Source organism: Pangasianodon hypophthalmus, chromosome 1 (assembly GCF_027358585.1).
Source record: "Pangasianodon hypophthalmus isolate fPanHyp1 chromosome 1, fPanHyp1.pri, whole genome shotgun sequence".
Classification (NCBI taxonomy): Eukaryota; Metazoa; Chordata; class Actinopteri; order Siluriformes; family Pangasiidae; genus Pangasianodon; species Pangasianodon hypophthalmus.
This window is the reverse complement of record NC_069710.1, coordinates 17,476,804-17,490,568: the sequence shown is the minus strand read 5'-3', so window position 1 is coordinate 17,490,568 and position 13,765 is coordinate 17,476,804. Positions and strand designations below refer to the sequence as shown.

At 37.6% G+C, this 13,765-nt stretch overlaps 1 protein-coding gene across 4 annotated transcripts in view; it reads left to right on the top strand.

Annotated features, from left to right (window-relative positions):
• Window positions 1–10,886, top strand: part of ncalda (neurocalcin delta a) — a 44,073-nt gene extending 33,187 nt beyond the window's left edge. For all 4 annotated transcript variants that reach the window (XM_053234186.1, XM_026926636.3, XM_026926634.3 and 1 more), the window contains 3 exons: window positions 3,239–3,636; window positions 7,193–7,298; window positions 8,140–10,886. In XM_053234186.1, the coding sequence (XP_053090161.1) occupies window positions 3,259–3,636; window positions 7,193–7,298; window positions 8,140–8,237 (582 nt within the window). In that variant the 5' untranslated portion in view covers window positions 3,239–3,258 and the 3' untranslated portion in view covers window positions 8,238–10,886. The remainder of the gene's footprint in view (window positions 1–3,238; window positions 3,637–7,192; window positions 7,299–8,139) is intronic.
• Window positions 10,887–13,765: the final 2,879 nt, after the last annotated feature.

Sequence of the window (13,765 nt, the reverse complement as noted above, 5' to 3'; positions counted from 1 at the left end):
ATTCTACCATTTATTTGGAAGTAATTAGCCGATGTACTTATAAATGCATCATTTCTATTGCACTTATTATTTGAGGCTAAGCCGCGGACATGCCTCAGTTTTCTGGGCATATGGAGGCAAAATCAAATACCTTCCAAGTGTGATGCCAGAATTAACTTGACACAGAGACATCATATTTTACTATTTAGATTGGTGGACTAGAGAAATAAGTAATACTTTAACCCTTCTAAATCACTCCCAGATTCATTCCAACAATAAAGGGGAGGCTTAAGGCAGACGTCACATTGCTCATTTGTTAGAAAAGCAGCAGTCTGAAGTTTGCGTAGAATAATACAAGAAGTAACGTTCAGAATGATTGATTTCAACCAAGGTTGACAGACATTGTGTCCTGTTGTGAGAATTTTTTTTTTTGTGTGTACAACTCCTTTTGTTTGTAAATAAAATGTATCTCAAAATGTCCTGAGTTTCAAATGATTATTAAAATTTGTAAGGAATAACACACGTCAGATTGTGTGGATAATGGAAAATGATACATGTGAAGTGGGCCAAAGTGTATTATTATTTTTTTTTTTAACGGCATGGTCTGGAGTGTGTTGTTCTACTTTTATCGCCGGGATTTGTGATTACAATTTTAATTTATTAATGAACATGTCACACATTTTAATGGTTTATAGCTATGTTGCATATTATTGAATGTCCGCCAAGACAAGTTGGTTCTTGTTATCGCTTACGTTGTAGCCATGATAAACAGTCGTTATCTCACCAGCATGTCCTTTTTCTTTCTTGACGTTAATTAGAAAAAAAACACAGCTTGTCTGTCCTTAAGTCTTTAGCCAAGATCCTTTACAAAGCACTCAAAACTCTTTCCATAAAAGTTAAATAAGCGTCTCTTAAACGTCACCAGATCAACGAAAAACTTCACCAAGTCAATGAATGTATATCAAGAATTCAACCGCACTGTGGTATAAAGACCAATATGTCACGTGCTGCTGTGAAATGCAGTTGGCTTAGTTTATTGAAATACGTGTAAAAATGGATGAAATTAAAAATAATTTATAGGACAAAAGAGATGACACAATTGCTTACAATTAATGTTACTATTATAGTGCTAAATAATTTTTGAATAAGCTTATTACTGTTTATTCTTATTGTACTCTCATTTAAACAGTCATGCAAAAGTCATTCATAATGACAAATGGTGTCAGTGGTGTATATTCCTATGCCTGTATCTACAGCAGAGTCTGTGTGTGTAAGTGTGTGTGCACAGACTAAGAGTGGGTGATAATATATGGTATGAGATAATATGAGTAAGACTTCATGCCTCTGACCGTGTAAGTATGAGCAGTAATTTATGTAATATCTTCTATTTTAAAGCATGACTGTGTAGCTGTACACTAGGGACCTATGTGCTTTATATTTAGTTTTTATAAGTTGTTATTTGTCTTTGCTCTCAAAGAGGGTTTGAGAACGGACACTGTACATCATATGAAAAGGTAGATGCTTCATTGGGCTAAGCTAGACAAGTTATCTTTCCAGCTTGAGCTAACTGACGTGAATTGAATTTAGAACGAGGCAGCACAGTGACGCAGCGTGTAGCATAACTGACTCACAGCTCCAGGGACCCTGGTTTGATCCTGAACTCGGGTTGCTGTCTGTGTGGAGTTTTACATGTGTCCCTGTGTCTGTGAAGGTCTTCTTCCAGATCCTCCAGTTTCCTCCCACAAATATGCCAGCATATGATGGCATTGACTCTAAATTGCTTTGTGATAGACTGACTTGCCATCCAGCGTGTATTTGTACTTCATTCCCAGTGTTTCAGATCCACTGTGACCTGATCATGATTAAACGGTTACCGAAGATGAATGAACTAACATTTTCTGCAAAATTGCTATCAGTATCTAAGAAGACAACAGTTCAAAACAAGGAATCACAATCAGCTCTGAAAAAGGGTTTTATTTTTTGTTTTATTTATTTATTTATTTATTTATATTATTGTTTTATTATTATTTATTTATTTATTGACTTGCAGGAGTTAAATTTTAACGCTACTGGTTAGGGTTATTATTCTGAAAAGGACAAATTTCAACCCCTTACTTTCAGGACTGCAATTCAACAATCAGTTTAACCCAAAATAATGAGTTTGCTTGCTTAGAACAACTGTAGACCAAACCCTCAGACTTTTGAATAAGGTTCAATATTTATCACACAAAGTGGTTTTAGTGTAGTACTTTGTTTTTGCACAGGCTAAAGCTACAACTGCTGTTTTCTTACATCTATGCTGTATCTAGCCAGAGGGAAAATCCTAGCACACAGGCAGAATCTTCAGAGCATCTCATTTATGAGAGTAATGACCCACATAAATAGCGTAGGCCACTTTCTGATCGTAGATATTTTTCATGTCGCCGAACTAGCCGATTCACTTCTCTCTCTCTCTCTCTCTTTCTCTTTCTCTTTCTCTCTATCTCTCCCTCTCTCTCTCTCTCTCTGCTTCCTCCACACAATATCACTTCAGTAAATCTGGTAGGTTTTACTGAACAAATGCAACCGAGTTTTTCCACCTCAGCCATGTTTGTTAGTTAGGTCTTCTTCACTGGATTACATCCAAAGCATACAAGGTGCAACGTGCTGCCCCTCACAAAGTTGTCTGCAATGAGCCAAGAAATACTGTTTGCTCATGTCTGAGATGTTTTATGGATCACTAATGTCTACATAAGGTATCTGTGTTCTGCAATGTGTGTGTGCTCAGCCATGCTGAAATTTCATTCCAGTAGTTGGGTGTTCTGTCATGTTGTAGCCCGAGAGTTACATGCTGCCTCTTATATGTGAGTCTGCGACCTGCATGGGTTTGTATTCTTGAGCAACAGCAGTACCAACGTACACCTTTACATTTTTTTAAAATAATCTCTTCATTTGATATGCATTGATATAAGGAAATGTGGAGAAAGGCAGATGATGTCTAAAATAACTCATGTAAACAACTTTCCTCTCTGAAAGTGGTTGTTTTTATATTATGAACATTCTCAGTGACTAGTCATGTTCATTCAGTGCTTCCTGTGGTCAAATGTGATTTACATGAAGTAGTATCGGCCCTAAATGTTCAGGTAGTATGAAGTAGATTGCAAAATTAGTAAATTATTAGTAAATAATAATAATAATAATAAAAAAAAAAAAAAAAAACTAGAAAATTTTGTGAAATTGCATGTGTTTTACTATGTTATTCTCTCTGGTCTTCCCAAAGCTATAACTTGAAACTCAAGCATGGGGAAGCAGAACAGCAAGCTGCGGCCAGAGGTGATGCAGGACCTGCTGGAAAGCACAGATTTCACCGAGCACGAGATCCAGGAGTGGTACAAGGGCTTCTTGCGGGACTGCCCCAGTGGCCACCTATCTATGGACGAGTTCAAGAAGATCTATGGCAACTTTTTCCCCTATGGAGATGCCTCAAAATTTGCTGAGCATGTGTTCCGCACCTTCGACGCCAATGGCGATGGCACTATAGACTTTAGGGAGTTTATCATTGCACTCAGCGTCACGTCACGAGGAAAGCTGGAGCAGAAGTTGAAATGGGCTTTCAGCATGTATGACCTGGATGGGAATGGATATATTAGTAAGGCAGAGATGCTGGAAATTGTGCAGGTATGTGCTAAATTTTATTTTAGTGTGTGAACAGAGAATTGAATGAGGACTTGTTTATCTGTTAAGAGTAATGCAGAATTATAAATAATTAAATGCACACTAATCAGTTTTCACTTTAGAAAAAACTAAATGATTTTGCACAAATTGGACTGTGAATAGTGGTTATTGTGTTTGCGATGATTGCAATTGATGCTAGTTAGTGCATTTCAGTGAATCATTCTGAATGTGAATTTCCCAGCTTGATCCATACACTAATACGCAACACACAACTGAACATTTTAAATACATTTATTTGTAATAAATTATGACGGTTAATAAACTCATGGTTATAATTATTTAGGGAAATTCATTGATTTTTTTTTTTTAACAGCTCAGGAAAATAATGCTCAGTTCATTTTCTGTACTGCATCATTTTCTACTATGTCTACATTTCCATGGAGATGAAATGGTGGTTGTTGTAAGGCTCACACCAGCAGCAGTGCATAGCTATGAAGCAGTTTAATTAGAGCCTGTTCTTTTTTTTTTTTTGGTGTGGAACTGAGAGACATGTGCCTTAAAAAGCAGAAGAGATGCTTTTGCTATAGAAAGAGAGGAGAGCCACAGTTACTGCTTCTCTGAAATCTATTTTAGGGGTATTGTATATCTTGATGCCCATGGTGTGTATTCACTTGAATGTATAAGGGTGTTGGTATTTATTCTTGTCACCTTGTATTTGTGCTTTTTGTGACTGTGCTTTCTGTCCTCTTCCTAGCCATGTTGCAGCCAAGATAGTCACATATGGTTACTTCCAGTGCCATATTCACACCTCCAATGTTATTTTAACTCCAAGGGTGTATTTTAATATAAAATCTGAAAATAATTATAAGCGTGATACATTTTCCTGGATGAAAGTCGTCTTGGTGGATTATGACACTAAACTACAATTTGGGCCAAGGGGATGGTGTTTCAAATACAAATCTTTTATTCCCTAGCCAATTATGTAACTCCAGAAATGTGATGTGAGGTATAGTTTTTGCTTTTCTTGCATATGCACAAGCAATCCACTCACTGTCCTGATGACATCACAGAAGTATGTTTTTTTTTTTTTTTATAAAAACAAACACTTAAATCTGTTTGTGCATCCAGTATATATTCAGTCAATTTTGTTTTTGCTGGATTTTGTGTAGTATTCAGTTTTAATTTGGTTAGACAGCTTTATACGGCATCATGTCTGTGATCAGGCTTTTTAGCTCTGTAAAAAACTTAAACATGATTAAAAGTCCAGAGGTAATTTTGATATTGTACTTAATATCAGATTAGATTAGATTCAACTTTGTCATTCATATATATATATATATATACATATATATATATATATATATATATATATATATATATATATATATATATATATATATATATACACACACACATACACACACACACACACACACCGATCAGCCACATTATTATGACCACTAAAAGGTGAAGTGAATAATATTGATTATCTCGTTACAATAGCACCTGCCAAGGGGTGGGATAAATTAGGCAGCAAGTGAACAGTTGGTTCTCGAAGTTGATGTGTTGGAAACAGGAAAAATGGGTAAGCGTAAGGATTAGAGAGACTTTGACAACGGCCAAATTGTGATGGCTAGATGACTGGGTCAGAGCATCTTTAAAACGGCGGGCCTTGTGGGGTGTTCCTGGTCTACAGTGGTTAGTTCCTACCAAAAGTGGTCCAAGGAAGGACAACCGGTGAACTAGCGACATGGTCATGGCCATCCAAGGTTCACTGATGCGCATGGAGAGTGAAGGCTAGTCCGTTTGGACTGATCCCACAGAAGAGATATTGTAGCACAAATTGCTGAAAAGTTAAAGCTGGCTATGATAGAAAGGTGTCGGAACACACAGTGCATTGCAGCTTGCTGCGTATGGGGCTGTGTAGCCACAGACCTGTCAGAGTGCCCATGCTGACCTCTGTCCACTGCCAAAAGTGCCTACAATGGACAGGTGAGCATCAGAACTGGACCATGGAGCAATGGAAGAAGGTGGTCTGGTCTGATAAATCACATTTTCTTTTACATCATGTGGAAGGCATCGTTTACCTGTGGAAGAGATGGCACCAGCATGCACTATGGGAAGAACGCAAGCCGGAGGAGGCAGTGTGACGCTCTGGGGAATGTTCTGCTGGGAAACCTTGGGTCCTGGCATTCATGTGGATGCTATTTTGACACATACCACCTACCTAAGCATTGTTGCAGACCAGGTACACCCCTTCATGGCAGTGGTATTCCCTAATGGAAGTGACCTCTTTCAGCAGGATAATGCGCCCTGCCACACTGTAAAAATTGTTCAGGAATGGTTCGAGGAACATGACAGAGAGTTCAAGGTGTTGACTTGGCCTCCAAATTCCCCAGATCTCAATTCAATCGAACATCTGTGGGGTGTGCTGGCCATCAAGTCCGATCCATGCAGGCCCCACCTCGCAACTTACAGGACTTAAAGGATCTGCTGTTAAGGTCTTTGTGCCAGATACCACAGCACACCTTCAGGGATCTAGTGGAGTCCCTGCCTCGACGGGTCAGGACTGTTTTGGCAGCGAAAGGGGGACCAACACAATATTAGGCAGGTGGTCATAATGTTATGGCTGATCGGTGTGTGTGTGTGTGTGTGTGTATAAATATATATATAAACAATATATATATAAAAAATATAAAATTCCCCTACAGACATGTGCAAGGTATGAGGTAGAGGAAGTAGAGACCAGCTAAGTGCAAATGACAAGGTGTATAAATATACAAGGTGCATTGTATAGAGATATAAGGAGAGATTTGCAGAGATATCACTGCAAATATAGAAGGTGCATGTAGTAATTAGTCAGTAATGTGCAAGAAGGCGAGTTCAGAATGAGGTGTAAGGGCAAGTTACCATGGTAGTGCAAAAGACAAGATACAGATGGTATTTAAGAGTGCAAACAGCATTAATATTATACAGTACAATGTTTTGTTTTTGTTTTTTTAAAAAAAACATGGGTCAGAATAGGGGTGCACACTTCAGCGCCTGAGTTCAGAATTCAAAAGGCTGATAGCTGATGGGAAGAAACTGTTCCTGAGTCTATTAGTGCGTCAGCGAAGACTCCTGTAGTGTTTCCCAGATGGTAGAGGAGTAAACAGACCATGGTTGGGGGGAGAGGTGTCTTTGATTATATTTCCCACCCTCAGTAAGCAGCGTTTGTGATAATTGTCTTTGAATGAAGGTAGCTGGACACAAGTGATGTATTGGGCAGTTTTCACCACCCGCTGAAGGGCTTTCTGATCTAAGACAGTGCAATTGCTGTACCACACTGTGATGCAGTTTGTTAAGACGCTTTCAATAGTGCAGCAGTAAATGTTCAGTAGTAACTGGGGGGATAAGTGAGCTTTCCTTAGTTTTCTAAGGGAGTAAATATGCTGTTGCACCTTTTTGATCAGTGTGTTGAGTGCCCAGGAAAGATCCTCAGAAATCCTTGATTAAAATCCTTTTTTTTAATTTTTTTTTTGACAAATTGCTATCCTAATGTGCCTTTGGTCCCTTCTAGGCTATTTATAAAATGGTTTCGTCAGTAATGAAGATGCCAGAGGATGAGTCTACACCAGAGAAAAGAACAGAAAAGATCTTTAGACAGATGGACACCAACCGAGATGGTAAGAGTTATGTTTTTGCCTCAGGATACTATCTAGTGTTTTGTGTTTTGTCTGTTTTAACATAGTTTGACTCAGTGCTTTGATATCATTTTTTACAATCAGTGCTATACTGCTGTGTGTGTGTGTGTGTGTGTGTGTGTGTGTTTTCTTCTAATTATTTCCTTGTGCATGTCTTTAACATGCATAGTTTTTATGACTGCAGTACAAAGCAAAACTGAAATAGATGAGTAGGCCAAGGAGCACATTTAAGTAGTCCCATGTAATTTCAGCTTATGCAGGAAGAAAGAGTGCAAGAAAAATGCTGAAAAACTAGGGGAAGAGAGAGTGGACTGATTTCGTGGTCAATGAACTGTTGGCTTTCAGAAAGAATCTGTCTTGAAACTCTGTGTGAAACTCCCAGGAGATCAGCAGTTATAGAAATACTCAAACCAGCCTGTCTGGCACCAACAATCATGCCACGGTCAAAATCACTGAGATCACATTTTTCCCCCATTCTGATGGTTGAAGTAAACATTACCTGAAGCTGCAGGCCTGTATGGGCATGATTTTATGCATTGTACTGCTGCCAGACGATTGGCTGATAATTGCATAAATTAATAGGTGTACAGGTGTTCCTAATAAAGTGCTCAGTGGGTGTGTAATTTAGACTTGCAGGAAGATGAAAATGTTACTTGCTGCCATCTGCTGGCTTTCGCAGCACACTGCAGGGTATTGGTCGATTTTAAGGATCATTAACAGTTAAAAAGACTGATTTAAGTAATTTTCCTCTTGCCTTTCTAGTTTGTAGAACTGAAAGCAGCCTAGAATGTATTGCTGACAGTTGGTCTGTGCTCTTGTTTAGGTAAGCTGTCTCTGGAGGAGTTCATTAAAGGAGCGAAGAGTGACCCGTCCATCGTGCGTCTGTTGCAGTGTGACCCCAGCAGTGCAGGACAGTTCTAAAAGCAGCACCCACCACTTCCTCCTCCTCCATTTTATTTATTTATGGTTTTTATTTCAGTCTTTGATACCATAATAATGGGACATGACAGGGCCTATTTATACGGGTCTGTATCCCATCAAACTGAGCTTCACCAGATATAGGCACCAGATATAGGCACCACACACACACACACACATACAACTGCCCCCGCCCCTTCCTGCTTACAACTTTCTGTGACGCACACATCACACACATCCTTACTTGCTGTGCTCTCTCTGTGAGAATTTCTGATCTGAATTAGGGGATATCTCTGGGCTCAGCTATGTAACTTGGACTGCCTGATAGAAGCACATGTTTTATTCATGCAGCATGAGGAGTTTAGATATTTTGGTCAAATAAAATGTGAACAGAAGATGGAGAGCTTGACATGCATAATGGAGAAGTGAAGCACTGTGGAAGAAGAGGTTTGGAGGCCTACTTGTGTTCTTTATTTTAATAGGACAGCTTGACCGCACTGTCAAGTGTCCAGCAGTATTGCAACAAGAAGACCCAGCTATAAATTTCTCACCTTTAGTTTTTGACCAGCAGTGATTAACAACACATCCTCACCAGATGCCTTTTTACATGATTCAGTACTAGCACCAAACAGATGCAGTTAAATAGATTGGTAGTGTAGAGTTTTTTTTTTTTTTTTTTATAAAGGCCAACTAATATTTGTAAATTCATGCAGTTTTTTGTCCCTGATTTAGTATTGGCCTGCCTGAAAGGTTCTGGATCATCACTCTGAATATGCACATATCCTTGGCAGAGCCTTACAATTTGGTTTAGCTTTTTAGCATTTCAGAGGAAATTAATTTTCAGTAATGACTGTTCCAGGATCTACCCTTTTTATTATTAGCATGTCAGTGTTATTACTCTTGACAACAAATATGTCAACATAATTGTGCAGTATGTACACTACACTTTTCCCAAATCCCAATAAACATTAGAACTGTTAGAACTGTTACAGGTGTTAGAAGTGCACTCATTTTTCTCCCTTGTGCTGTATTGCCTGAAGGAAAAGAAATGAAGAATTGTGGGACTTTTCTCTACTTTAATAGGCCTGTATAGCCTGTGAAAAATTTTTTTTTTCTTCAAATAACGAAACAGGCATGCATGCAGAACTATCAAATGACTATTTTAAGATGCAACATCATCTTGTTTTTAGTGTTTTCAGTGGAGCATGTTAAATAAATTTTAACTGTATATGGAAGAGAAACTTTTGTGTTATATGTATGCATGCTGGTTTGTGTGTGTATGTGTGTGGCTGTAGTATGTCCTGGTACTGTTTGCTCACACTGTTCTCTGTGGTCTGTTGCTTTGTCCCAGAGAGCTTGTGAGCAGCCAAAACTCTAATATTTACAGTAGAAGACCTGAAGATTTATTGATGTAAAAGTTAGTATGATGTACATTGTAAATCTAGTATGAACTGTAGGTTGTAGATATGTAGACATTGTCAGGTTACTGACCTGCCACACACATACATGTGCAAATAGTTATGTGTTTCTATGGATAACTGCTTTATTGTTGCCATGATGCTTTTTACTAATGTAAATGCCTGTAATGCTAAAACTTAATCTAGAATTAGCCACTTACTACTGGAAGAGTATAGAACAAATGATCAGGGTCCAATTTCCCAAAAGCGTTAGTGTGTTCAATTCATTCATGATAGAAAAGATGTTTCTTATTGAACTTGGTACATTAAGATGATGTATTAGTCTGGAAATATAGTAGCATAACCTGTATCTGATGTATCTTCTTTAAGGTTTAACAATGTGGGATCTGATCTCAGTGACTACATTTCTTCACCATTAAACAAATGAGTTGTTATCGTATATAAAAAATACAGTTTTAAAATCAGATACAGTTTTAAATACAGTTTTAAAATTAGTAATAGTATAGTTGTATAGTTCCTGTCCTGCTTTCAGTGCGCTTGATAAACACATTGGAGCTCCAGATGCATTCTGTTGCTGCTGCTGTTTATTGTAGGTTTTGAATGTTATTGGCTGCCACAGCAAATTGTTAAATGCCTTACTGCAGTAATTCTCAATTACAGTCTTGGGAACCCCACACACTTCACATTTGAGCGTTTTCCTGCTCTAACACACCTGAATCAGCTTATAAAGGGCTTTGATTTGGTTCAAGTGTATTATAGCTGGTGCTTCACAAATATGTGCAGAACATGTGGTTCCCCAGAACTGCAGGTGAGAGCCGCTGCCTTGATTTCAGTACTGCTATATTTTTCATTTGATAAATTTTCATTTCTTTACTTTCTAAAACTGCTGTTTTGTAAAGTTGGAAAATGTTCAAACATCACAACTACTGCATCAATTTACTCCATGGTGTATGCATATGTTTAATTTTGTATTTCTTCTTTTTAAGAATCACGTATTTCTATATCACAATTTATATCATGTGGTTAGGTGCCAAATATACAGAACCAGTATTGTATAAATTTATACTGTACAATTGTTTGTCAAAAAGAACATTTGTATTTGTTGCAGTTGTTTGTTTTTTGTTTTTTGTTTGGTAGATTTTGTATGGTAACCTGTATTTTGTGGCAGTGACAACTTGAGGCATAGAAATCTGTTTGTTATACTATAAAGCAAAAATTAAATTTAGGAAATGAACGCTTGTTTTCTCTGTTTGATAAATTACTACACAATGTCAAAATATCAATGGCCACAGTAATTTATTTTAAATTGTTCCAGAGAAATCAATTGACAAATCATCAGTTATTTCAGAAATGTACAAATCAATGGATCATAGGTAAAGCAACAGGTAAATGTATCAACAACTTGAATGAAAAAAGAAACAAATCATTTACTAAACATAAATAACTTGATAAAGACAAATATTAGTCTATGCAATTCTACCTGGAGAAAAATTATAGACAATTTCAGTTTGATTATTTTTTTAATTTATCATGTGATATACAAGTAATTAAAACTGCTCTTAGTCAATTCGCAGATTGTTACAGTAATAGTTATTGGTCAAGGCTGGCTAAGGTGACAGGTCTTAATCTCTAAATTATCACACTGAGTAGTGGTCACTGAGTAAGAGACTGTTGTGAGATGTGAACAAACTCATTCAGATTGTACTACTGCAGAATACAGTCTCTCTAGAGCTACAAACAGATACCTCAAATCCATTGCACAATATCTGATCCAGTACTGTTTTATGCTTTCCTTTTTTTTCTGCTTTTGTTTCTCATTGAAATTAACGTGTGCTATAAATAATGAAGTTCAGGCTACCTGGAGAAAATACTTCCTCCATTTATAGACAGATACCAAGTGTTGAATTTGTGTTTGGTAGCTGTTAATGGGAAGTCTCAATATGCAGTCCAAAGAGGCGTCAATGCAAGTGACACCAGACCTATCTAGCTAGATAGCAGAAATTTTAGGAGTGGCCAAATCAACAATTTCGTATGTTATTAAAAAGAAGGAATGCACTGGTGAGGTCAGCAATACCAAAAGGCCTGGAAGACCACAGAAGACAATTAAAGTGGATGATCGCAGAATTCTTTCCTTGTTGAAGAAAACCCCCTTCACAAGTCTTCAGTGGTAGGCGTATTTTTGTCAAAGTCTACAATCAAGAGACACCTTCAAGAATGTAAATACAGACGGTTTACCTCAAGATGCAAACCACTGGTAACACTCAAGAACAGAAAGGCCAGATTAGGCTTTGTTTTAAAAAAAAAAAAAAAAAAAGCCTGACCAGTTCTGATCATGGAGAAGGAAAGGCTCATGATCCAAAGCATACCACATCTATCAAACATCTGGACAAAGTGTAGGGCAAGACTTTTTTTTTCAGACACCGTGGAGCTGCCATACTACACTGTGAAGGAGTTGGTCAGGATGCTCACAATGGTGCACCGATAGAAACTTGTTAAGATCTGGGGAGACAGATGACCTTCTTCAGTCTCCTCAGGAAGTAAAGACGCTGTTGCATATCTAACCAGAATTGAACTATTAAGGTGCCAGGACAGAGATGTGGACACCTAGGACCTTGAAGCTGCAGACACGTTCTACTTCAGTCTACTACAGACAGTTCACCATTTACACTAGCTAAACCATCTAAACTAGCTATCCTGCAGCTCCTCTCGTACTTTCACATGCTAAATTGTTGACAAAACCCTGCATATTCTAAATATACAGAGTTGTCAAGAAACTCTGTTTTCTCAGAGTTCTCTGGTTTCCTCCCACCTCTCAAAAACATGTTTTCTGTGTGTATAAAACTAGTAGGTGGATTGGCTAAGATAAATTGCCACTAGAGTGTATGAGAGTGTGCGTGTGATGCCTTTGATGGACTGACGTCCCATCCAGGGTGCAGTCCTGCCTCAGGGCTCGGTGTTCTAGTGCTGTATTTTGCATCTGCTTTAGGGGTGCCTGTTTCTGTGTTCTACCAACTCTTGGATTTAGTTTTGTGATATCAGATAGTTCAGTTCGCAACTGTTCTCTATCAAGTCAAGCCACCGCTTCTCTGAGCAGGTGACACATTTTTTTTTTTTTTTTATCATTTGTTTTAATATAAATACAGCAGGGCTACTATTTAGCGATAATCTTGTGATTGGGATTATACTTCTTGAGAATCTGTAACTTTTGCCATGACCAATAACAGATTCAATTTTATTCATATTTTATTCAGTTTATCAGTTAATTACTTGTTATAATAGTTTGTTCAGATATTATTAAGTGGCACATGAGCCCCATAATAAACAAGTCCAAGGCATTATCATTAAAATGGCGTCTGACAGAGAAAAACCAGTACTATCTCTCTGTCTTTCCTCATTAACACTCTCCAGCATGACTGTATCCTCCCAACAGTTGAGCAATTGTGCTATACATGTGCCAGTCTGTTTGTTTTCAGAGTGAATCCTATGAGCTTAAGGCCTGAGTGGCTCACACTGCTTCAGGAAAAACATGTCTATGCTCACATCTAACATGAATATAAAACAAGTTTCATCTTATGGATGTTTTATAATATCAGACAGGTGTGACAGATAAAGATTTATCTATTTATTTAAAACCTGATTTGGGACTGTGGGTTGTATTTACTGTAATTGGGATCTTGCAATCTCACTAGTATCCTTTGTAAATAGTATAATGTGACTATGTTTGTGTAACATCTTATGGCATGTAATATCCTTAAACATATGACACTCACTGAAAAGGTATTTCAATAAGTAGATAGTAACTATGAGAATAAGTGGTTTGTTATATCTCTATACTAGCAGTTATTTACCAAAATAAAAGACATTGTTTGAAAGATAACATTAGCCTACGTGATCATTGGATGTATTTGCGCTCATATCATAAGATACAATAGTGAATTGCAGAAATTAGTGATATTAATCACATTTTAATATACCATGCCAAATTTGTCACAACACCAGTTTGATTACTCCTGAACTGCCAGTTTATAATCATCTAAGAGACGAAAGTGTGAGCTCATTTTAATTAAAGACTTAAAAGTGTTCAGGTTCAGAGATGACAAACAAGCTGGAGTA